This window comes from Alexandromys fortis, unplaced genomic scaffold, assembly GCF_014885135.2.
Source record: "Alexandromys fortis isolate MF-2015 unplaced genomic scaffold, M_Fortis_MF-2015_v1.1 scaffold_98, whole genome shotgun sequence".
NCBI classification, from domain to species: Eukaryota; Metazoa; Chordata; class Mammalia; order Rodentia; family Cricetidae; genus Alexandromys; species Alexandromys fortis.
The window spans coordinates 1,811,449-1,837,296 of NW_026068002.1; the positions used below are offsets into that span (position 1 = coordinate 1,811,449).

General features: G+C 40.5%; 1 protein-coding gene across 14 annotated transcripts in view; it reads left to right on the forward strand.

Annotated features, from left to right (window-relative positions):
- Dock10 (dedicator of cytokinesis 10) overlaps window positions 1-25,848 on the forward strand; it is a 251,970-nt gene that overhangs the window by 129,392 nt on the left and 96,730 nt on the right. For all 14 annotated transcript variants that reach the window (XM_050161078.1, XM_050161085.1, XM_050161079.1 and 11 more), the window contains exons 4-7: window positions 12,382-12,464; window positions 21,114-21,186; window positions 21,453-21,575; window positions 21,811-21,945. In XM_050161078.1, coding sequence (XP_050017035.1) covers window positions 12,382-12,464; window positions 21,114-21,186; window positions 21,453-21,575; window positions 21,811-21,945 — 414 coding nt within the window. The remainder of the gene's footprint in view (window positions 1-12,381; window positions 12,465-21,113; window positions 21,187-21,452; window positions 21,576-21,810; window positions 21,946-25,848) is intronic.

Genomic DNA, 25,848 nt, shown 5'->3' on the forward strand with positions numbered 1-25,848 from the left:
GAGAGAGAGAGAGAGAGAGAGAGAGAGAGAGAGAGAGAGAGAGAGAGAGAGAGGCAACTGTCCAGAACACAGGAAAAAGGTGGGAACAGATGGTCCAGGAAGAGCTTGTTCAGGATGCCATGAAGGATAGAGCTGGAACTAAGATGGCAGGACTCTCAGTCAGGTCCACAAGGAAGGAGCTGTTAAGGAGGACCTTACATAGACAGCAGAGATGGGACAGGAGAGAAGTGAGACAGGAAGAAGGAAAAACTGGTACTCAGAATCTAACAAAGATGAACAAGAGCGTACTGATGGCATAAACCCCAAAGAGGGAAAAGGACTAAGCTCACTGAATATGGTAACGTGGAGTCATCACTGGTCTCCAACAGAAAGTTTCAGAAGTTAGGGGCACAGACTGGTTGAGGTTATTGTACACTAAAGCCCAGGAATATGTGGCAATGTTATTATCAAACCATTATCTATAAAGTGCCTCAGAAGTAAATTCAATAAAGATGTTGTACTCTTGAGACAGAATGTCTTATGTTCAGAAAAGGTAAGATGTTCACTGAGTCATATGTTGATCTTGGAACTACATACCAGTGTACCAATTCCCTAAAGGACAGGGCAAAATGTCCCACCATGGAAAGCAGTGTGACGAAGGCAGTATAATACTGAGAATGGGTTTTCGCCCTCTTTCTCTTCTTCCTGTCTCACCACCTAGCTTCAGTCAGTCAAAAGTGCTCAGTGAACACACGAGAAGAGTGGGAAATTCAAATTTCAACATGACATGGCTTCCTGGAGCAAGGGCTAGGGATACGAAGGTAGCTGCAGGAGCTGAGAGGAACCGGATGCTGTTTCCAATGAGCTCCATGCCTACTCACCTTTGTTAACCAGAAAGGAGGTGTCCAGTGATCTAATTTATCTCATTTCAGGGAAATTTGTTCACAGTTAAAATGATAAATTTGATGCCTGACTTTGAACAGTCATGCACACTATGATGAACCCACTCATCCAAAGACCTTTGTTTAGTACACGTGGTACAGAAGTTTGAATCTCATACACATAATGAGACCCATAAACAAGAAAGTCTTTCAACAGCTTGTCTAAGAAAGTAGGTTGCATTCATGACTAAATTAAATTAAATGTATGATGATTGCTGCTTCTCAAATACTGGACTGCACAGGAAGGATTGTTAGACTGGAGCCCACGGTTTCTTTCTTACGATCTGAATTCTGAGCCGGGTGGTGGCGGCACACGCCTTTAACTGCCTAGCACTTGGGAGGCAGAGACAGGAAGATCTCTGTGAGTCTGAGGCCAGCCTGGTCTACAGGGGGAATTCCAAAACAGCCAGGTCTACACAGAGACAACCTGTTTCAAAATACTAAAAAAGAAAAAAGAAAGAAAGAACTGACTTCTGTTCTGAAATATCAGGATACAAAAATAAATTACATTCCTAAGAAAGTTAAGAGACATGTTGGGAGAACATTGAGAGAGATTTAATACTAAAAACACTCACAATGTTAAAAAAAAAAAAACTACATTCTTTCTCAACAAAATTAGGGTTAATAGAAATATTTTGTGTGCATCTGTTGGCTTTTATGGTTGATGGTTTTATTAGTGAATGAGACTCTTAGTTCCTGGATGAAGGCTGTGCTGGAAGTTGAAAGACTTTTGACTTGGTGTGCACTTTTTAAAAGATAATTTGCAAGTAAGGTTTACTTTATAGCCTTGAAATTTTAATGGAGATACTAAACGTCTGTTTTCTGGTTTTAGCCTGTGTTTATTTGTATGTGATAGTTAGATTTCTATCATAGCTAGACCAAAAAAGATAGAATTTTCCAAAGCAAACTGTTAACACTATTTTATTAAGCACACAAAAGATGATGAGGTAAATTAAATGCATTTGGAATTTAGTGATATGAGGAAAAAACATACCAGAAATAGTACTGACGAAATATTGAAAGCAAATGTGTCATGCTTCATATTAATAACCTGAAGAAAATAACTTTCTATTCATTAAAATCTTTAGAAAAATAGTCTTTGTAAATACAAAAAAATGGCCATTACCATGCAAAATTGGATTTTTTTCTGCACAATAACCTCCTCCCATAGATTGTTCAGCTATGGATAGAAATTCATATGGACCATTCAGGAAATTTGGAACATGTGACTATACATTTCCTTTTGGGGTTTTAACCAGATCTTTCAGTCATACTGAATTATAACCCATGTTTACACGAGAAGAATGGTTGGAATATAAACAATTGCTCACGACCTAAAATGTTATTTGTAAAGTCTTGTCTAAGGATTACAATATGTATTTCTAGGCTAAACCCAAATCTTATTTGTTAAAGTTCATCTGATTACTTTAACAGAATGAATTTTAAAAAGATAAATCAACATTTTGACTCATTTTCAACTTATAATTAGCAGAGCTACTGAGGGACCCTTTGAGGTACTCTCAGTTTCTAAATAGCGAAATAAAAAAGTGGAAATGACATTCACTGCTTTCACTGATCGTGGGTACCTATATCATTCTTTCACAATGGTCATCCTGAGCCTGCATCATTGCATATCACTCTATCTAATATCATGTAATATTTTTAAAAGCAAGCTGAAGTTCATTATATGAGATTTTCCAATGCTTTAAAGTTCTTGTCAAATAGATCTTTCACTTCCTTGGTTAGAGTTACCCCGAGATATTTTATGCTGTTTGTGGCTATTGTGAAAGGTGAAGCTTCTCTGATTTCCCTCTCTGCTTCCATATCCTTTGTGTATAAGAAGGCGACTGATTTTTTGGAGTTGATCTTGTATCCTGCCACATTACTAAAGGTATTTATCAGCTGTAAAAGTTCCTTGGTGGAGTTTTGAGGGTCACTTATGTACACTATCATATCATCTGCAAATAACGAAAGTTTAACTTCTTCCTTTCCAATTCGAATCCCCTTGATCCCCTTATGTTGTCTTATTGCTATTGCTAGAACTTCAAGCACTAAGTTGAAGAGGTATGGCGAGAGTGGGCAGCCTTGTCGTGTTCCTGAGTTTAGTGGGATGGCTTTGAGTTTCTCTCCGTTTAATTTGATGTTAGCTGTCGGCTTGCTGTATATAGCTTTTATTATATTTAGGTATGACCCTTGTATCCCTAGTCTCTCCAAGACTTTTATCATAAAGGGATGTTGAATTTTGTCGATTATTAACCCAATTAAAAAATGGGGCACTGAACTGAACAGAGAATTCTCAAAAGAAGAAGTTCAAATGGCCAAAAGACACCTAAGGTCATGCTCAACCTCATTAGCAATCAGGGAAATGCAAATCAAAACAACTTTGAGATATCATCTCACACCTGTCAGAATGGCTAAAATCAAAAGCACCGATGATAGCCTTTGCTGGAGAGGCTGTGGAGGAAGGGGTACCCTCATCCATTGCTGGTGGGAATGCAATCTTGTGCAACCACTTTGGAAATCAGTGTTTCGGTTTCTCAGGAAATTCGGGATCAACCTAACCCTGGACCAAGCAATAACACTCTTAGGAATATACCCAAGAGATGCCCTATCATATGACAAAAGCATTTGTTCAACTATGTTCATAGCAGCATTATTTGTAATAGCCAGAACCTGGAGATTTTCCAGTACAATCTGAAGTTATGTCATGCCTAGCTCCCATGGTTTGTGGTGTGTAAACTCATTATTTTTACTTCTGAGATGAGTGTTTTACAAACTCAGTAGCTGTCCCACTTGCTTTTATAAGGCAGAAATTCATCGTTGTGCATTAGGGGAACATACAGTGTAGACGATCCAATCAAGGAAGCCATTGTTCTCTGTGTTTTGTATCTTGTTTCTACATTCTCCATGTCTTGCTTTGTAGGAGCAATCCCTTATTCTGCTGACCTGGCTAATGGCACCTATTTTCCCCCTGGAAAGTCTCATATAGCCATTAAATTATCGAGTCATCCTTTCAGTATGTAATTTGACTCAAATCACTTAATTTCATAATACTTCATTTTCACGATGTATTCTGTAACCATGGTACCAGCATAAAAAAAATTGTTGTGTTTTACAAATGTCGAATTAATCAGTGAGGGTGAAGAACCACAATGGGTACCTTTTATGATTGCATTCATTTTTCTGGCAAGAAACTACTTGTGTGATTAAATAAACCTCCATAGCCAGAATGGAAAATAATTTTATGACTAATAAGCCATTTGTTACCTCTTTAGTGCTGTGCAGCCAGAATCTAATCATCAGCCCTTTGAAAAGGTTGACAAATTGCTAGTTCGGGGATTGTAACATGATTTGAATTGATCCTAATGCCTCTCTGAGGAGGAAGAGAAAGGGGAAAATGAAATATATCCCTTGTACGACTTTAGAGCATCGCTTATAACTTCCCACTTTTCTAAACTCATTTTTTAAAAGAAAAGAGCTATTTGCTGTTACTATGGATATCAAGTATTCCTCATGGGCTCATATGTCTGAAGAGTTGGGGCCCACCCAGCAAGTAGCACTGGTGAGAGCTTACAGAACCTTTAGGAAGTGGAGCGAGCAGAGGAAATGTGTCACTTGATGACAGGCACTGAATGTTGTGTGCACTCCCTGCTTCCAGCACTTTCTATGTTTCTTTACCTATGAAGGTGTAAGCAAGCAGCCTCATACTGAGTTGTGCCTTACCCACCTCGATGGACGGTGTACTGCCAAAGTGTGAGCCAAAATAGTCCCTGCCTTGAGTTGCCTTTTCTATAATTGGTCACAGTGTGGAAAAAAAACTAACTAACTAACTAATAATTATTACATATCAAATGCATATTTAATAGCACCCAAACGTAAAATCCTATGTTAGACTAGAAAATGCTGTTTTTTCGCTGAACATAGCGGACAATGAGGACTACTGAGAACTCAAGAACAATGGCAATGGGTTTTTGATCCTCCTGCACGAACTAGGCAGTTTGGATGCTCACCTTACTAGACCTGGATGGAGGTGGGTGGTCCTTGGACTTCCCACAGGACAGGGAACCCTGATTGCTCTTTGGGCTGACGAGGGAGGGGGACTTGATTGGGGGAGGGGGAGGGAAAGGGGAGGCAGTGGCGGGGAAGAGACAGAAATCTTTAATAAATAAATTTAAAAAAATAAAAAATAAATAAAAACCTATATCTGGGAACTGAGGAAATGGCTCAGTGGATAAGAGCACTTGCTGATCTTGCAGAGGATCTGGGTTCAATTCCAGCACCCACATGACATAACTATCTCCAAATGCCATGTCAGAGAACCTCACACTCTTTTCTGGTTTCTGCAGGCACAAGGCAAGAATGTCGTGTATATATTAGGATTCAGGCAAAGCATTATACACATTAAACAAATACAGAGGCTGGAGAGAGGTCCTAGCAATTAAGAGCACTGGGTACTCTTATAAAAAAAAAAAAAACCCTCATGCTCGGTTCCAGCACCCACACCACAGCTAACAAGCCTCTGTAACTCAGTTCCAGGAGATCTGATGCCCTCCTCTGCCTTCCATGGGCACTACACACACATGGTTCATATATGCAAGCAAAATGTCCACTCACATAAAATATTTTAAAATAGATGAGGCTATAACATATGTATGAAAGTTACTAGAGCCCAATGTTTGAAACTGGAGCCTAGTGCCCTGCTGAGTAACCAGATGCAGGCTGCATGATCACTTGTGATGGAGTCTAACTGATGAAGTAGCAGGGATTCTTTGCCTCATTCAGAATCCCCTGAGGAATTTCTTATGCTATACATATTAGAGACTACAGCACCCGCTACAGAGATTCTGAATTGGTGACATTCAGGTGAAACTCGACAACCCTAGAGGAATCAATCATGGGCATGTTTCATAAAACACTTGTCATAACGGTTCAAAGCTTTGGCCTCATCAACTGTAGCTAGGATTTTTGCATCTAAACACACAAAGGCAGAAAGGATGAAAATAGATACACATCAGACAAAGAAGTTAATGGGGAAAATCACACAGCAGGACATCTCAAAAACCTCACTGGCTCCACTAGCTCCTGCTCAGTCTTCTACTTTGAAGTACACTGTGCCAGTCAGCAAATGAAGGGGGCGTGGGGAGGCTGGTGTTTTGACCTGGGACTAGGTACCAAGGGTGAGACAGTCCAAAGGGAAAGCAGAAGTCACTGCTTTGTTGTCACAAGTAGAGCTAGCCTGTGAGTCTAGATTTCAGCTTTGCTTTTAGTAGGAGACACTGTAGCCCCAACCATAACAGTTTTCAGTGATCGTCTTAGAGGGACTGTGTAGGCTGCAGCGAAGAATAGAGAGTGACTGTCTATGCGTACCATCTGGGAGGGAAGTGCCACCGCAGTGGAGGAGAAACGTGATGCGTTTGTACAATGCACCAGCTTCCTCCGCAGCAGAGAAACTGCAGGTTGAGAAGGGTTCTCAAGAGCCATCCAGTCAGAACTCATTGTTCACCCTGCCCACCACACATGTGAAACCTAGCCGGGAGCTGCAGAAGAAATACGATGAAATGATGAAAACAAATTCTTTAAAATCATTGCTACTGTAGCTCCCCAAACTCTGCTTACACCAGCCAAGGAAAACACGTTGCTAATGGCAATTGAAATGAATGTGGGTTACAGATGGGATCAAACTTGAAGGAAGAATTTTTTTTAAAGCAGGAATTTGTGGAGTACTTTTCCTATGCTAATTGCTGTATAAGAGTTATTGCATTTGGTCCTTGTGAAATCAGTATTATTTAGAGGGATGCAGAAGCTTAGAGTTGCTAAAGCTATTCATTTGAGATGTTTCAAGTAATAAATGACAAAAGAAGATTCAAAACCAGCCCTGTCAGAGTCGGGGACAGAAGCAAAAACACCATCAAACTTTCAGAATGATGGACCAACAGGATGCAATGAGCAAACAATGCATACATACATTTACCAAATGGACTTTCAGAGTCAGACAAATCTGTGTGGATTCTTCTCTCTATCACGGGGAGGTTCTAAGTTAAGAAACACATCTTCTCCTGTTTCTCTAGTCTATGAAGTGAGAACTAAAATTCATCAAGTACTGTTCAAGATGATGTGTACCGTGCCTAATAGCAAAATATCTGACAAATAAAGAAAGAAATAAAGACAGAACGAAAATTATATAAAAGGGAGAGGAAGACGAGAAAAAACAGGAGGAGGGGGGAAGGAGGAGAAAAGAGAGAGAAAGAGAATGAGTTGCTTTTACCCAGTAAATTTTATGAGTAGCACATCTTAGGGTCAGCTAATCCTGTGGCCTATTGTCAACAGTATGTTTAGCATGGCTCAAACTGCTGCCCATAGGAAGCAAAGCTGAATGAATTCTAGATCTGTGCAGCTATGTCTCAGGAACACTTCCAGATCAGCTCTGCAGCAGAAGCATCTCACCCAGCTCAGCATTCTGAGCGGTCAGAAGCTGAATCTGAGATCCTAATAAGTCAAACTATTTGACCAAGTTCATTGGCAAATTCTTTAGAAATGAGACAATATCTGAACTACTATGAGAATTCTGTTCTAAAACGGGCTGTGCTCAGAGGAAAGGTAAGAGGCCTTGGAGAGGAAGGTGTATGCTGAGAGAGTCTTTTTCCAAAATGGCACCAGATTTGAAGTGATCATTAAAATGCTATTTTTCCCTCCTTTAAGTCCAGACTCTCATCACCTTCTCTGTAAGATTCACCCTATTTAAATCCCATCTCCCATCCCCTTCCTCTACTGAGTTCTTTTTACAGTATTTCCATCCTCGAACACAAACATAATCTTTCAGTTTTGCCTTTATTGACCAGCTTTTCAGTGACCTCAAGAAGACATAGTTTTTTACCCCCCTCTTAGTCACTGTGAAATTCTAGAATCACTTCTGGGTTAGATCAGGATTTAATGGTAATTGATAAATGAATTACTGAATGAAAAATCTTCAAATCTAGGGGGTTTAGGTTAGTGAATTATGGTATGATGTTTCATTCTTTTAGAAGTCAAATTTAGAAAACAAATGTAAGTAGGTCTACAGATATAGTTGTGTGATATTACAGTTGCCTAATATGTTCAAAGGCCCTGGGTTCAACCCCTCATAACACCAAAAAAATTGGAGTAATAAAAGAAAGAAAAAGAAAGTAAAATAGAAATCAAATGTAAAGATTCTTAAAACATACTAACTGAATAAAAATAATAAACATATACAAATTTAAATCTAGAAACAAACTAGGCAAACGGGACTAGAACGAAATAAAACATGTTCTAGAGGAATGGAGACAAGGAGTGGGCGTCACGCTTTTATTTTCCATTTGAAAGCACATTGTGAGGCTTGTAGAAATGACTCGGTTCTGAAGAGTGCTGACAGCTCTTGCAGAGGACCAAAGTTTTGCTCCCATGACACACATGACAGCTCACAACCCTCTGGCATCCTAGTTCCAGACAATTCTGATATCCTCTTGGGCCTTCAACAGCACCAGGCACATATATGATATACACATAATCGGGCAGGCAAAACACCCATACGCATAATCTAAAAATAAAGGTATCTTAAACACATTCTGTTCCACGGGAAAATGGCCACAGGAGAGGAAACCAAGACAGTAAGGGAGAAATGACCAGCGCCCTGGGATGCTGACATTCTGGCTCAGCACACTCTTGGCCCTGTTGCTCCTTGTCTGAATATTTGGCATTTTTGTCTAAGTCGAAGAAAGACATTTTAGCCAAGGGGCCTATTAAGGCTTGGTTTTCTTCCTCTGCAGTTTTCTTCACTTTGCAAATGTGGCTCTAGGAATGGCAAGTCTGTGTTGAATGTTAGTTAAGTACATAGTTTTGTTCAAACCCATTCATTCAAGTTCTTTAGACCTCATTCAATTCTTTTCTGTTCCATGTTCACCTGTCTTACTGGAGTGCTGTTTAGAGAAGGAGAAAAGGATGATGTTTTTCTTCTAAAATACATTTTTCCTACATACACACAATGCATCCTTATCATAATCACTCCTCCCAGACTCACCCTGCCATGCTCCCAACTTTGTACCCTCTTTTATTTCTTTTATCATACCCCACCAAGTCCAGCATACTCACGGGTGAGGCCACCCACCGAGGTCCCAAGGGCCTACCAGGGTCCACACCCTTACAAAACCTGACGTTCCTTTCCACAGGAATCATTAACTGTCAACCCCTCAGCTAGCTATGAATGCTCATGCAGCTCCGCACTAGAATATTGACTGGCTTGATCTTGACCAGGAATGGTGCAAGTGAACACAGCTGCTGTGGGTTTACAGAAACAGAGATCCTATCATGCCCAGAGGACCCGGATTAGTTCAGTCCTCCTTGACCTCTGGGTCTTAGAGTCCTCCTTGATCTCTGAGTCTTCCTGCCCCTCCTCCGAGGTCTCAGAGTTTGAGTGGAGACTCAAACCACCTGCTGTGGGTTTACAGAGACAGGGATCCTATCATGCCCAGAGGACCCGGATTAGTTCAGTCCTCCTTGACTTCTGAGTCTTAGAGTGTTCCTTGACCTCCGGGTCTTAGAGTCCTCCTTGATCTCTGAGTCTTCCTGCCCCTCCTCTGAAGTCTCTGAGTTTGAGTGGAGAGGGTATGACCCAGGTCTCCTTTACAAACACTCTGCACTTTGACCAGCTGTAAATGTCTTTGTTAACTGATGTCCAAAAAATGTGCAAAAGATTCACGAAGAACATCGAAAGGATTCACAAAGAGCTTTCTATGATGAGGACTAATACTTGCCATTTTTATCTATTCATTTACCTTTAAAAACCGGCAAAGATGGCTCTGGAATTGCCCTAATGGATAGAAGCACTTGCCACACAATCTGTGTTTGAGTCCCAGAGCCCATAGTAAAAACAAAATACAAATAAACCAAATGTAGTTGTGGCTATCTATAACCATAGCATTCCTGAGGCAAGATGGAAAGATGGAATGTAGAGACAGGAGAATCATTCAGAAGCTCCAAACCCAGTTAGTCTGATGTATGCCAAGAAATAAGAGAGGCCCTGCCTCACTGAGGTAGAAGGAAAGAACCGACTCCCAACAACTATCCTCTAACCTCCACAGGCATGCTGGAGCACACATGCATGTCTGCGCACACACTGAGTCACACACACGTGCATGCACACACACATACACAAATAGTAAGCAAATTTTTCTTAAAATCAAAAGCCTGGCATATAAAAACAAAGCATGCGTATTTATGAAATAATATGATGTTATATGTAAATGTTACGTAACTTTCAGAGCTGAGTCGGCATCTGTCGCCTCAAAGTCTTGTCTGTGTTTTGTGAAAACGCTGAAAATTCTTTCCCTAGCTTCTGGAAATTGCAGTACATAGAGTTATGAATGGTCGCCCTCCTGTGTCAAGACATGCAAAAAGTATTTACTTCTAACTAACTGAAATTGAGTACCCACCAATCGCCTTCCCCTTTCCTTCTCTCTTGCTGGCCTCTGCTCTCAGTGGTCCTGTGTGCACACTGCCAGCCTCCCACTCCTGCCTTTGTCCCCGTCTCACTTGCTTTGTCCTCGGTTGCCAGTCTGTGCGTGGGCACATCCCTGAATAAATAAAGTGACAGGGCTGAGAGAAATCAGGACCAGGGAAATCTAGAAGTGATAAGGTCCCCAGACTTGCCTCTGCTGTACATCTGATGTTCCCTGCCTTGGACCTCTTAATAGGCTCCTTGCCTAAAAGGTTTCATTTTAAGCAACGCTGTCAAAGATTCAGACAAGAAACAGAGAGACCCACAGAAAGCCCAGTCAAAGAGTCTGAATTCCTGGAGTTGTGGTTTTTTCCACCCTATTCCCTTACTTTTCCTGCTCCCGTGTCTGCAGTGGACTATGCCCTGCTTCCATCTAACTCTACAGAAGCCGTGCTCTCGCGTTCCTGTTGGCAGAACTGTGTAATGTCTGTCTGTCTGTCTTAGCCTTGCTTACAAAGAGAGCCTCACAGGCCATTATTCCCTAAAGGTCAATAAATTCATGGTGCCTTAATTTTTCTCCATAAGTATGAGAAGTCATGGTCTATTTGTAATTCTGTAGACAGCTAAATAATTCTCAGTATCATGTCATTTTAGAGTTGAAGGGCTATTAAGGTCTAGTTTGACATAGTGAAATCTCTATTGCAAATCCATGGTTATTACAATAAACTACATGGTAGGTAGGTAGGTGCTTGGAAAATATTTTATGTCCATAAGTAGTATAAATCAAGAGATATGATGATAACACAGTCAGTAGAGTGTCTGCCCCACAAGTAGTGTGGCTTGATTTCATGTCTTCAGTAACTATACAAAATTCTAGGCCTAGTGGGGTGCATCCATAATCATAAAACTGTGGGTAATGCCAGGCAAAAAAAAAAAACCCAGAAGATCCTTGAAGTTCACTAATTAGTGAGCTCCAGGTTCAGTAGCCCCTGCCTCAAAAGAAAAGGTGGAGAATGGCGGCATCCAAATATACATCTGGCCTCCATATGCTCATGCACGCATGTGCATATATGCACACAACACACGTGCATATATGCACACAACACACAAATATAAATAGTATAAAAATCAATCTGAAGCATTTATTTGATTATTCTTTGTTAATAAAAATTCGGGAATCAGCTATCTGGGAAAGAACCTGAATGATCAGAAAAGCAGCCAAGAAAGAACCAGTGACCTCCTTTTTCTCTCCTTCCTCGATCCAAAAGGCCAAGAATCTTTCTACACTCCTCTCTACTACTTTCTCTGTCTCTCTATGTGTCCTTGGTCCTCCAAAACCTCTATGACTATTTTTGGTCAACTTGTAGCTAGCTCCGCCCTCTGATTCAAAGTAAACTTTATTGTCAGTCTTGGGAGAGTCGGAGCGCAAACAAAATATCCCACAACATCAATCATCCCACAATTCGCTAGCTTCGTTCTCAACATAATTCTCAGTGATCCTTTATTAACATTCCGTAAAACTTTGAATAATCATGGCAAAGTTTTGAGATAAAGCTGAAAAGCCAGCTCCTGGCTGAGCCAACAAGGGCGGTAATAGTAGAGAAGCTGAAGAAAAGGTAGTTCAGTTACTAAAGCAGAGGCTAAAATCATGACAGGACTGGACACAAATAAAACTATCCTTCATGACCCGAACCATCAGATGAAGGGCAAGAAGACAAGGAAAGGACACGAACAATGCTTCTCCTGGAGAGCCACCCATGGGCTCGGATTCGATAGTGATTCCGGTGGTGATGTGAACCAGAATAGCTGTGTTAAACAGTTCCTCCTCCAGGAGTCTGGAGAGAGTTCCATGACACTGGAGGAAGTCTGACGATTAGGAAGAACAGGACTCTCATCTACCTTGAAGTGGCTAACGTGGCAACCTCCGTGCCCGCCTGTGATCATGAAAACATTTTTCATCATGAAAACATTAATGGCACGTTTTATAACTGTCTTTTTGGTTTCTTTCAGGCTTGTAAATTCTACAGTTCCCAGTGGTATGTGGTAAACTACAAATACGAACAGTATTCGGGAGACATTCGACAGCTACCCCGGTAATTACGAATGCGTCATCTGTTTATTATAAAAAACTACGTGGGCTTTTTTTGCATATATTTAAAAGTCACCTCTTTGCAAGCTCGAACACTGTTTATGAACACAAGTGTGTTTATTTTGCGTCGAGGTAAATTTTGAGAAATTTATGCGTCAAGATAGAGAACATTTTGATCAAAAACATAATAGTTATGTTGTTATAATAAGAGTTTGGAAGGAGACTCGGTCTTCTCTAATTTGCTGCTAGCTGCAGTTTGAGCATTTGCTCATCCCTGAATCATCCATCGATGAACTGTTGTTTCAACAGTGGCACCGGGAAAGGCAAACATGGTGCAGAGAATTTCTCACCAGATTCCAAACAGCATTTTGATTCACAGCCTGCTTTATGTACATTCACTGAGAGATTTCAAAAAGCATGCAAATGAATTCTACAGAAGGGCATAGATCTAAAAACAGAGCAAAACAGAAACTCGGTGTGTAACTTCCCCCTGACATTTGGGACCCTAAAGCCTTCAGGAAGGTCACTTTGTTCTGCTCTCCTCAAGCGTCACTCCACAGAGACCCACCTGATCACTGAACTACAGTGAGCATTTATTTGTTGATCCCCCTACTGAATAAAGTCCTTCAAAGGGCAGGGAATTCCCTGCTGAATCCCTTCAGGACAATTCCTGGCACATAATAATGTGGAAATTTTTATTTTTGAACATTCCCAAATGGGGATGGAGATGCTGAAAATTTAAAAAAGAGAAATGCTTTCAACAAGTACCTCTCAACTCATTTGGTTCATCAAATAAACATGATACAAAGATTCAAATACTTCAAGAAAAAAAATAAGAAAAAATATCAAAAGTTCAAAAGTTCGGCGTCTACTTATACTCTCCATAAGTGATGCACACTGAATCAAATTTTGTTTTATTTGTCCATGGCACAAAATTCAGCTCTACTTGGCAATATTTTCTGTCCCCAGTCAGGAAGATTTTTCCGAACTAGGACTCTAAATGGGAATTATTATATGGCTCTCAGAAGGTGACATTGAACTGTAGCTCATGGGACTGTAGCCATCAGTGCTGCAATCTCAGGGAAAAAAAAAAAAAAAAACAAAAAACAAAAAAGGGTTCTGGGAGTGCAATGCAGTGGAAGGGGGACAAGATCAAAGGCCCTGAGACCAAAATTGGTCTGATCACTTGAGCAGAATGAGGAGTCTGGGGGGCTATAGTGTGAGGATAGCAACAAGAATCCAAGAGCCTTGGGAACCCTAGAGGGAAGAGTAGATTTTATTCTCGCTGCAAGAGAAATCTTGAGGGATGTCCGCAAGGGTGTAATGTCTTTTAGAAATCATTTGGCCTACATTTGGAGGAGTGGCATAGAAGGGAAAGGAGGAAGTTGTTTTCTTTTTCAGGAGTTGTCTCACTGTGAAGAGCAAGCCAAAAGGTTCTCCAAAACAGGAAGTCTTTTTTTTTCCATTGGATTGGAGAGGGAGGGGGAGAGGAGTGGGGGGAGGGGAGAGGAGTGGGGGGAGGGGGAGAAGAGTGGGGGGGGGGGAAGGGAAATGGGAGGCTGGGAGGAGGCGGAAACTTTTTTTTTTCCTATTCTCAATTAAAAAAAAAAGAAAAAAAGAAAGCCCGTGCCTTAACTCCTATAGATTTCTAAACATTTTGAAAGAACTCAGGACTCCTTAATAATAATCTCTTGGAACTTCTTGGGAAATTCCTGTCAAACCCTGGGTCACCTTGGGAAAGTCCTGTCACACATCTCAAGTGATGATGGCATTCAAGATGTCTGGGTGTTAGTCACATGCATCCTGTAGATGCAATTGACAATCAGATTGTTTTCTAATATCTATGCTCCTCTTTATAAAAACAGATCTGAGAATAGTCACAACTTGGAAGCTCTCTCAGTGCTTGAGAAACAGGACCTAGGCAGCCACATTCCAACTCTCATTCATTATTTTTGCGTGTTGTCTGTGTGGTGCTCATGCATGTTTGTGTGCATCTAATGCAACTGAAGCTGGTGTTGGGAGTTGCCCTTGCTTTTCTTTATTCATAGCAAAGGTGTCTCAGTTGATCTAGAGTTTGCCAATGTGGCCAGCCTCCCTAGCCATCTTGCTCTAAGGCTGCCCCCAATGTCTGAGTTCTGAAGGTGCAGGTGGGCTACCACCCAGCACTTCCAAGAATGCTTGGGATCCAAATTCCAATTCTTACGCTTGTGGAGCAATTTCTTTGCCTGGTGAATGATCTCCCTTGACCCCTACCCTTTGAGTGAAAATGTTTCTACTCTCTTAGATATGTAGAGCACTTCAAGTCACTTTAACTACCAAATACTGTTATTGTAAACATGATGCCATAAAAGAAGTAAATATAGTATTTTAGGTTCATAGAGTTTTTCCTTTGTTAAAGGATACAGAAAGCATGTCCACTAAGAAGAGATTCTGGGCGTAGTTACTGAATTAGATTTTAATATTTTGCATAGACACGTCTCCAATATGGTAAGAGAACATAACAGAAAGGTTGTTAATAATTTCATGCATGTTAGCTATATTAAGAGTATTAAGATATTGAGAATAGGAAAGTTTGCCATATAAAACACATTCTATCATAAGTTCTAAAGTAGAATCCCCTAGTATATGTCCCAGAATAATAAATATACAAAATTTTAATATTTTAATATTGAATAATATTTAATATTTTAATATTGAATAATATTTAATATTTTAATATTGAATAATATTTAATATTGAAAATTTTTAATATTGAATAATAATTATACAAAGCAGATTGATTGTCCCAGAATAATAAATACTTTAGCATTGCATAGTATAATTATTTCTTAATGATTATACAAAACAGATTGATTATATCAATCTGTTGATTTCATTGGCTGAGTAATAAAGAAACTGCTGGCCCTGATAGGTTATAAGATAGGTGGGCGGAATAAACAGGATAGGATGCTGGGCGGAAGAGGAAGTAAGGTCAGACTCTGTTCTGCTCCCAGAGAGACTCGACAGCTCTGCTCTGGAGCAGAGACGCCATGCTTGCCATGTTCCATTCTCCCAGGATGGACGGAGGCTAGAATCTTCCCGGTAAGCGCACCTTGGGGTGCTTACACGCATTATTAGGAATGGGCTAGTCCAGGTGCGAGAATTAGCCTGTAAGGGCTAGAGTTCATGGGCCAAGCAGTTCTTAAATGAATACAGTTTGTGTGTTGTTATTTCAGGCATGAGCTAGCAAGCGGCCGGGGTGTTAGGGACGCAGCCCCACCGCTCTTATTTCAACAAAGGCCAGCCCAGTCCGTCTCAAATATAGCAGAGAAAAAAACCTTAAATAGTTAAATATTTGTTCATTGTCTACAGTGTGTTAGAATATGTAAGCTTGATGTGTACATTTTTTCATGTTAACTACATGGAATGGAAACTATTGTTAGATTTTTACATGGGAAATATGAGCACCAAGTTCATAAATAGTGACTGAAGGGCACTCAAACATTGCCTTCCTGGGGCAATAAGAGAAAGTGAAAAGTAAGATTCCCTCCAAATTATTGCTCACATTGGGTTCAAACTCAAGATATGAAGTCCATGGCCAGTCTTTTATCTTGAGATTCCAAAGGTCCTTAGAGATGACCCAATGCTCCTTCAAGTTGAATTTTTGAAAACAATAAACAGAGATACATCTTTTTCTTTTATTAATTAAATATGTTCATTTATTTTACACCCTGACTGCAATTTCCCCTCCCTCCTCTCCTATTCCCTCCCCCTGCCTCTCCTCTACCCCCATCTACTCCTCTTCTCTTTCTGTTCAGAAAGGAGCAGGGTGCCGGGCGGTGGTGGCACACGCCTTTAATCCCAACACTTGGGAGGCAGAGGCAGGCAGATCTCTGTGAGTTCGAGACCAGCCTGGTCTACAGAGCGAGTTCCAGGACAGGCTCCAAAACCACAGAGAAACCCTGTCTCGAAAAACCAAAAATAAAATAAAAAAGGAGATTTAGCTCACACCTGTAAACACAGAATTTGGGATGCTGAAGCAGGAGGATTACGGGGAGTTTGATGTTANAGAGCGAGTTCCAGGACAGGCTCCAAAACCACAGAGAAACCCTGTCTCGAAAAAAAAAAAAAAAAAAAGGAGCAGGGTTCCCATGAGTGTCAACAAAGCATGCATTTCAAATTGAGGTAGGACTATTAAGGCTGGGTGAAACAACCCAGTATGGAGAACAGGTTACCAAATGCCAGCTCAAGTGTTAAGGACAGTCCCTTATCCCACTACTAAGAGTTCCACAAGTAGACCAAGCTACACAGCAGTCACACATACAGAGTAGGCTTAGGTCGGTCCAGTGAAGGCTCCCTAGCTATCAGTCTAGACTCCTCTGAGCCTGGGTGAGTTGTTTGTATGGGTTCCCTTGTGATGCCCTTAACCCTCCAACTCATACAATCCATTTAGCAGAATAATAGTAGTAGGTAATCCTCTAAGGCCTATAACCTATGAAACCATAAGTTGTTGGCCCCAGCAATGGTGTCCAATATGGGCTCTATCATTAGGATCAGGCCTTAAATTCAATTTAAAAAATGGTGCTGATTACTCCCATAACAATCATGTCACTGCTGTACTAACGAGCATGTCTTATAAGACTTGTCCAGACTGTTCCCACTGTTCTCACTATACTCTAGAACTTGATGGTAAGGTCTTATTGCTGAAGATGTTAATTATTAGAGTCATAAAACAGAGAAACAAGAAGATTCTGATATAGAAGCTTCATTCTTGCTCGTTGGCATTCATAATGCTGGACGGTATATGCATGCAACCAAAGGAGAAACGTTATCATAAATCTGGCCAAGCTATGAACCAGTGACTCATAGTAATGACTGGTCTGACACTGTACGTCCACTGGTCCATAGTGACAAGAGTAGTATGGGATTAATAACGCCCTTTCTGCCTGGATTTCAGGGTTTTTTATTCTCTGTAATAGGAGATAGCATTATAACTTCCAATCATGTGCAAAGTGTTGTTTTGAATTATGGAGGCATTGTAGAATAGTCAAATCTAGCTGATTAAGAAATGGATCACTTCACAGCATCGTCGTTTTTGTGGTGATAGCTCTTAACATAATTCCCTCTACAATTTACAAAAATATGTGTATAATCAGCCAGCATGGAAGTTTCCTCCACTTCCCTTCAGAGCCATATCGTCAATTTTAAAATCCCATAATGCACATATTTCAGATAAAACATTTCAAGCAACTGCCCTGAAACGTGCCATTTGAAATTGTCCCTGAAACTCAGATAACATGAGAGGGAGAAGGAAAAGATTGTGTCGAAGGCTTTCTCTTGTTAATCAAATAAAATGTGAAAAGGGTTGCTTCTTGTTCACAGAGTATCACGTGCTATTATGGAGAAAAGGAATGGGGTAGGAAAGCTTTCCCAGTGGTCCTAACTTAATACTGTGAAGACTACTTGATATGACTTCCCTGAGAGATGACCATGACCAAATGGAGCAGAACAAGTTAACACATTGTGACAATGAGCATAGGTTAATTGGAGCATCTCTGAAGCTCTACCAAGAAAAAGATTTCTTTTCAAGAAAAAGATTTTTTTAATGGCTATATTCTTCCTAATATGCTTTCTGTGGTGATTTGAAATCATCTTTCCTGATAAAATTATTTCACAGATATATCCTCCAACCCCATCTCTCTGGTGTGTTTATATAAGTGGGACTTATGGTCTACAAATTTATCTCTGTAAAACAGCAAAATTAGACAAGTCTGGAGTTCCAGTATTGTGTGCCAAAGTCTGATTATACACACATGTGATTAGACAAAGAACAATATCCCATACATATTTAAGCTTGAATGCAAAACTTCTGTCTGTGTTTTTAAACATCTTCTAACTTGTCAGTAAACCGTGGATGGGGAATGTCATATTATTATGTTATTGCTTCTGATAAGAAATAACTTGGATATATGCAACTATGTAAGTCATACATATTTATTAATAGCTATGTTTTGAATACCTAGTATGTGCCAGACTTGAAGAGGAGATAATAATCTCCTGTGTGTGTATGTGTATGTGTGTGTGTGTGTGTGTGTGTGTGTGTGTGTGTGTGTGTGGTGTGTGCCAGCAGGTGCATTCTTCTCTGTATGAGCGTGTAGACTCTGTGAGGTCAATATTAAGTGTATTACTCTATCATTTTTAGCCTAATTGTTTGAGAGAGTCTCACTCAATTATCTGTAGCTCACCATTTTAGGCACAGTGACTGGCGGTCAACTCCTAGGAACTTCCTCTCTCCTGCCCCACCCCTATCAGTACTGGGATTCCAGTCACACAGGGACACATCTGGCTTTTACATTGGTGCAAGCGATTGGACACAGGTCCTCATGCTTGCCCAGCAAGCACTCTCCTGCTGGACCATCACCTAGTCCAAGGGGTTAGTCTTGAAATAACACTTTCTACAACTCTTCTAACTGTTGAGAAAGACAAATACTGATCAGTAGGTCTTGAGATTTTACCAAGATTACAAACAAAGAAAAATAGAGAAGGAAATTGGAGTGAAAACAACAGGAGACTCCACATTGCGTCCTTAGACTGATGCTCAAGTCCTGTGTTCATCACAGTGCCTCTCAGGACCCAGTGACAGAAATGTCTAGGGACAGGCAATGGTGATGGATGCAAACATTTCCTAGTTCTTGGCAATCTGTTAAAAACAAAAAACAAAAACAAACAAGCAAAAAAAGGTCTCTTTCCAACACTAAAATGGCTCCCTTAATTAAGATATCTACTTCCCTGCTCCCATATCCACCCTTCATCCATCCCAACCATTCCATTTCCCCAAGCTCTCCCCATCCTCCCCTTCTCCCTTCTCTCTCCCCATCTCCTCTTATCCCCACCTCACCACCACCCCCGTGCTCCCAACTTTTGCCTGGCAATCTTGTCTACTTCCAATATCCAGGAGGAATACTATATGTTTTTCTTTGGGTTCACCTTCTTATTTAGCTTCTCTAAGATCATGAATTATGGCATTGGGTTTTGATTCTACTGAATGTACTGGCTATGTGGGAGCCTAGTCTGTTTGGATGCTCACCTTCCTAGACCTGGATGGAGGGGGGAAGACCTTGGACTTCCCACAGGGCAGGGAACCCTGACTGCTCTTTGGAGGGGGAGTGGGGAGAGGGGAGGGAAATGGGAGGAGGGGAGGAGGTGGAAATTAAAAAAAAAAACGAGCTGTAGTGATGAGCTGCGGGCTGCGTTCCTGCCGCCCAGCTCCCGGCCTCCTGGCTAGCTTATGCCCCGAAATAACAACACACAAACTGTATTTATTTAAACACTGCATGACCCATTAGTTTCATCCTTTTATTGGCTAATTCTCACATCTTGATTAACCCATTTCTAATCATCTGTGTGGCACCATGAGGTGGTGGCTTACCGGGAAAGATTCAGCATGTCTGACCTGGTGGCTGGCTCCATGGCATCTGACCAACTATGCTTTCTTTCTCCCATTATTCTGTTCTGTCTACTCCACCTATCTAAATCCTACCCTATCAAAAAGCCAAGGCAGTTTCTTTATTAACCAAAGGGAGTAACACATAGATAGATGACCCTCCTCCATGCTTAACAATGAATGGAACTTTCTTCTGTGCTGTAACTTCCCATGGTGCACTGGGAAGTAGGCACTGGGATGTCCTTTAGAGGGATGATGAAAGCATCCTCTGAAAAGGCATAGAAGGAACTTAAGTATAGAAGCCCTTAGCCCTCTCTGTTTCTCTCTAGAACACTGTCAGCTCAGGAAAAGGTTAGATGGGATTAGCTAATTCTCCTCTGGTCTTCTTTTCTCACAGTCAGACTCAGAGTCTACAGACTGCACCATCTTAAAACAGTGCATGAAATGTCTGCATGTGAAACTTTATGCCTTACAAGGTGGCAGAGGGCTGACTTTTGAGGAAAGTCTAAACTGGAAGTAGAAAGTCTGGCTTCTTCCAGCCATTCATTATGAAACAGACTTGCGCCAAGGGAAACTTACTTCAGACTTATTTTACTGTGTACATATAAAGCTAGGTGTGCCCGCTTGCTGCTCTAGGATGCCCCATCACGCCACAGCTGAAACTGCAGCTTCTGTGATGCCAAAGGGTGCACACGACATGTGCAGGTGACACTGTTCCATTTGGGTGGCCTTCTGAAGAGCTACCACAGGGGCATGACACAACCTGAGGGCCAAAGCACAGGCTGCCTCCCAGGAATCAAGTCCTTCCAAGTCTGAGGCTGCTGAGACAACCTTCATGTAGCCTTGGCCATGTCACATTCAGGTGACCCAGAAAAGCTCACAAGGGTGGCTTTGCTTAATATTCTTCTTCAGAGTGCAGGAGAAGACAAAACTCTAAGATTTCCATCCGCCCTCTTTGCTATCCTTCAATACAAAAAGATATGTCCAAATTTGTGTCAATAATAACTTCACGATTTAAAATATGTACTTAGTAGAGACAAGATGCAGTGGTGTAAGGGAAAAGTTAACTCTTCTCCGAAAAAAAGAACCCCCCAGATTTTTAAGGTTGCAAAACATAAAAAATTGAAACAATGTTAGTAGAGCCATTGTGATCTTGGGAACAGCAAAAAAACAAAAGCAAGATGTCAAATGACAAACTGGACTTTCTTTTTTTTCTTTTTGAAATATCAGAGCAGAACACAAGCCAGAGAAACTTCCTTCACATTCCTTTGAGGTTGATCATGAAGACGCTGATAAAGATGAAGTAAGTGATGGTTTTGAGGGACAAATTTAAAACATGGGGGCCATTAGTTCCTGCCTGCACTGGCTTCTTCGCCCATCTGTTTTCAGCGAGCAGGAGGGGCTGGCTGTGTTGGGGCTTTTAAACAAAATGAATCATGTTTGTTTTGACACTGAGCACGATGACTGTAGATGAGTCAAGAGGGAAAAGGAGTCTCATTTTTAAGTGCAGTGTCTAAGATCTGGGCTCCACGAGGCTGACTGCAATGCTAATGATGGCTTTCTTTGCAGGATACCACATCCCACTCATCTTCCAAGGGCGGTGGGGGAGCCGGAGGCACTGGTGTGTTCAAGTCTGGCTGGCTGTACAAGGGGAATTTTAACAGCACTGTCAACAACACTGTCACTGTCCGGGTAAGAACACATCCAAGCTAATCCCTGCCCTGTCCCCTTTCCTCACATTCCTTCGTGGGTCACAGCATGGAGAGGGACCATTTGCATAGTGTTCACACTTCCTATAATATTTCATTTATACAGAAGTCAGTCTCTGCTCTAGAGCACTGCCCGGCTAAAGGACCCTGAAGACTTGTCATTCCCATGAGTAGCAGAATAATGAAATTCAAACTCCCTCCTTCTATCTTTTATTTAGTCATTCAAAAAGCGCTACTTCCAGCTGACTCAGCTGCCAGATAACTCCTACATTATGAACTTTTACAAAGATGAAAAGATATCCAAAGAACCCAAAGGATGCATCTTTTTGGATTCCTGCACAGGTGTGGTACAGGTGAGTGAAATCCCTCTTCCCCGTGGTGGCTTTACTTTTGGTGTGTGACTCATGCAACAAATACTTAGAATATATCTGTATATGTCAAGAATGTTCTAGTTCTAGACCAGCCTGGTCTACAGAGCTAGTTCCAGGACAGGCTCCAAAGCCACAGAGAAACCCTATCTCAAAAAAAATAAAAAATAAAAAAAAAGAATGTTCTAGAATCTGGGCAGTTGTAGATAAACACACAGTCTAAATCCATATGTCCACAAAACTTACTTTCAATAGAAAAACAAACAAACAAAAAACAGGAAATAAACAAGGAAACAGTGGAATCAGTTGGCAATTTTCTTCAGTAAGAAAAAGAGAGATAAATAGATTGAAGAAACATGTGTCATGATATTGAAAAGGAATATTGATATTTTAAAAGAGGTATTTTGGAAAGAGACAAAAGTAATTAAAAAGAATAAAGACTAGGGAGGCACAGTAAACACTAAGCCATGAAGTATAAGCTAGTCTGAGCTGTCTCAAAAAAAAAAAAAAAAAGAAGAAGAAGAAAACGACCCTTATCCAGTCTACAGCCTAGAAAATGATGGAATTAATGAAATTCATGGGGGAGACATGTCAGTCACATGACTTAAAATATATATTTCATAGATGTTCTTTCCTGTCTAACCACATAATCAATTCAGTGTATAAATACAGCCCCTTTCTTTGAAATGGAGATTTTTTTTTAAAGACAAGGATTTCTTGGACTGCCTGGGGTTTACAGACAGGGGCTGTTCTGGAAGTTCTTGATCTTCAAATTATTTTACTTAGTATTACACTGGCCATGAACTAGTATATCAAGTGGAAGGAGAAAAATTCCATGGATGTCTCCCATTCCATGGACATTGGGTGCCCTTTCTTTTCTTCACTCATATGAATCTATCTTTATTCATTTTTACTTAAAAGTTGAAACAATCAAGTACTGTAGTAGCAATTGCCCCTCATTTTTCATAATAAGATCCTGGACCCTAGAGAGACGGTCTCTATAATAAGCACACCCCAGACACTCACAGAGCTCGTAATTTCATAGCTGAGTTTACATCCGGAACTATTATGCAGGGCCCTTAGATCCATAGATGCAAAATAGAGTTGCCTACCGTCTCTCAGTCCTAAACTATTTCTGGGCACTTCATCTGTTAAAATCTGGAACTCTTCCAGGAAGTAATAAGGCTGAACTTTCGTAATTAATTAAGTGTTGCTGAGTACCCTGCTAGCAGGGAAAGCTAAATGCATTTCAATGCAGAGGCCAGCTTTCCATATGGAAAGGGTAATGAGGATCTTAATGGAGAGTGGGGTGGCCTTCTATGGTTGGTCGCTAGGCAGAAACTCTGGCCTTAAAGTCTGCAGCAAATCTTTAACAATACTTCGGAGATCAGTGATTACATTTTATAATTACACTGAGCTGAACTTGTAATTTTTTTTCTTTTTTTTGTTTTCTTTGGTGAGTCATTCCAGAATGTCCGGTCACAGTCTTTTTTATACATTAAGCTTGCAGGGGTGTAGTTTATATTCAATGCCCTTCTACCAAATTGGGTTCTCATCGGTCTCCCCTAGGCCCCTGTCTTCACCATCTCTGACTTAGATTCTGTTTCAGTCTCTTTTACAGCAATGTCTTAGGAAGAACTTGACAGGGCCATTAAGGTTCCTTCAGATCAGCATTCAGATACTAGTTTCCTGTTGACCTCCTGAGCCCTCTGAGTGAGAACTCAACCTCTGACCTTGAATTTCTTACCCACAAAACTAAAGTAGATGTGTAGACTTAGGAAAGATCTAGGTGATAGTGCGTCCTCACCCTGCTTCCCTAATTACCCTGTAATAGTTTACAACTTTGAAAAATAGTCTATTGAAAAATGTCCTAGTAAACTATGATTTGTCTTCATTAAGCTGATCCTTAACTATGTCAATTAACCCATATCTTTATTCACTAACTCATTCAATCATTCTTTAGTAAGTGCTTATATTATGCTTGAAACTGTGTTGAAGCATGGGAAACCCATTTCCCTGTTAAAGTCAGAGACAGATATCAGAGCTACGTGCTCACTGTGAAATCAGATGTACATGCTCACTGTTAGATCAAAGCATGCTTACTATGACATCAGAACAACAGACTCACTGTTACTCAATATCCCAAAGGAAAAAGGGAGCGTGAATGGCAGTAGTTGGGCAGTTCTAAGAATGCAGAAAAGTGGTAACTCTCTTAGCTCCAAACATCTCAAAACTGATCTGTCAGTCTCTCTCTAAGATCTTCTGGGTTGACAGAACAGAGAACAGAGAATCTAGATCGTTAGGAATCATCAAGATGGACTTTAAACGTGTATCTTTTAAAGAGTTCATGGACTTTTTAAATAACCCTGATCGTTCCAAGCCCTCTCCCGTTATCTTCTTTGTTTACAATAGCAGGGGTCTCCAGTTAGTTAAGGTCTTTTCTCTTTGGGAGTTCATGCACATCAGGGACACTAGTCCCAGTTCTTACATCACGGCTCTTTCTCACTCCACATTTTTATACCCGGCAAGGAGATTGCAAGAGAAAGCCTGTGAATTTTAACCATCAGTCTAGTAAGATCTCCAGCACATTCTGTGCCTGAAGGTGAATCACACGTACACAAAAGCACAGAACAAATGAATAACTCAGATGAGTCAGATCTGTTTTGCCAGGGATCCTTGCCAGTTTTTCTTGAATTAAAAAAGAAAAGAACAAAATCTTTGTCTCAGTAAGAGCTACCAAACTTCTGGGATTCTTTGGAAGTTTAAGTTTATAAAAACCTTTCAGTGAACATAGCATTTTAGTTTGCCTCATTTGGACTCAATGTATACCATTATTTTCTTCCCAAGAATAATTATTAGAATTAAGAGACACACATTTCAAGGGAGACCTCAAAGAGAGGGAAATGTCAATTCTTTTTCAGAAGCATTAACTTATGTTTGTGAATGGCAGGTTCTTGAGTCTTGATAACAAAGCAAACAAACAAATAAAAAACCTAATCATGTTTCTTTTTTTTTCTTTCTCTTTTTTTTTTTAAAGACTATTAACAAACAACGTTAAATGTGAAATATAGGCCGATCTGGTGCAGATCCTACCACTTTCGCTGACTCAGGTTTATGCTGGGACTAAGGAATATTTATGACTAGGTTACCCAATCTTTGTCCTTCAGGTGTTTTTGTCCAGTCATTCATTCGTTTATCCATCTTTCCATCCATTCATCCCTACATTTCCGGTCTTGCCACTATGGAAGGAAATAAATGGCCCAAGAATCCATTTGTTTGAGCTTTCTTCTCGACAGTGTTACTGGTTGAAAACCTATCACAGTAGTCCAAGTTGGTAGCAGGGCAATACCTGCCAGTACGTGGATATGGAATCTTTAGCTAAACATGGGAGGCTATATTTAAGGGCTAGAAATTAAAATATTTTATACATTAGACAACTCACTGGGGCTGAGTATGAGATGCAGGGGTACCTCAAACAGGAGAAAAATGCAGCATGCATAGCCATTTAAAAGTACTCATATGGGAAGAGTATAATTTTGGAAATAGATGGATCTAGAAGCCAAATATGACCCACACACTTCCCAATACCAAATTCTGGCTCTGAATGTTTTTATTTCCTGTTATAGTAACAGCCAGAAAAAGTATTTACAACTTTATGTGTTTAATATATTATTTGAGATAGTTGGTGGAATATACATTACTATTGCCCTATATCCAATCCTATATCCTCATGAGCCACCAGCATCATGAGCCTGAATGGGATGTCATGTGTTTGATCATTGTCTTTCGCTTCCTATAAAATTCCACAAACAATTTTAGTGGCAAAGCAGCCATAATGGAGAGATTGGTTTGGGCAATCTCCTGTTTATCCTTGAGTCCTCTGTTGAC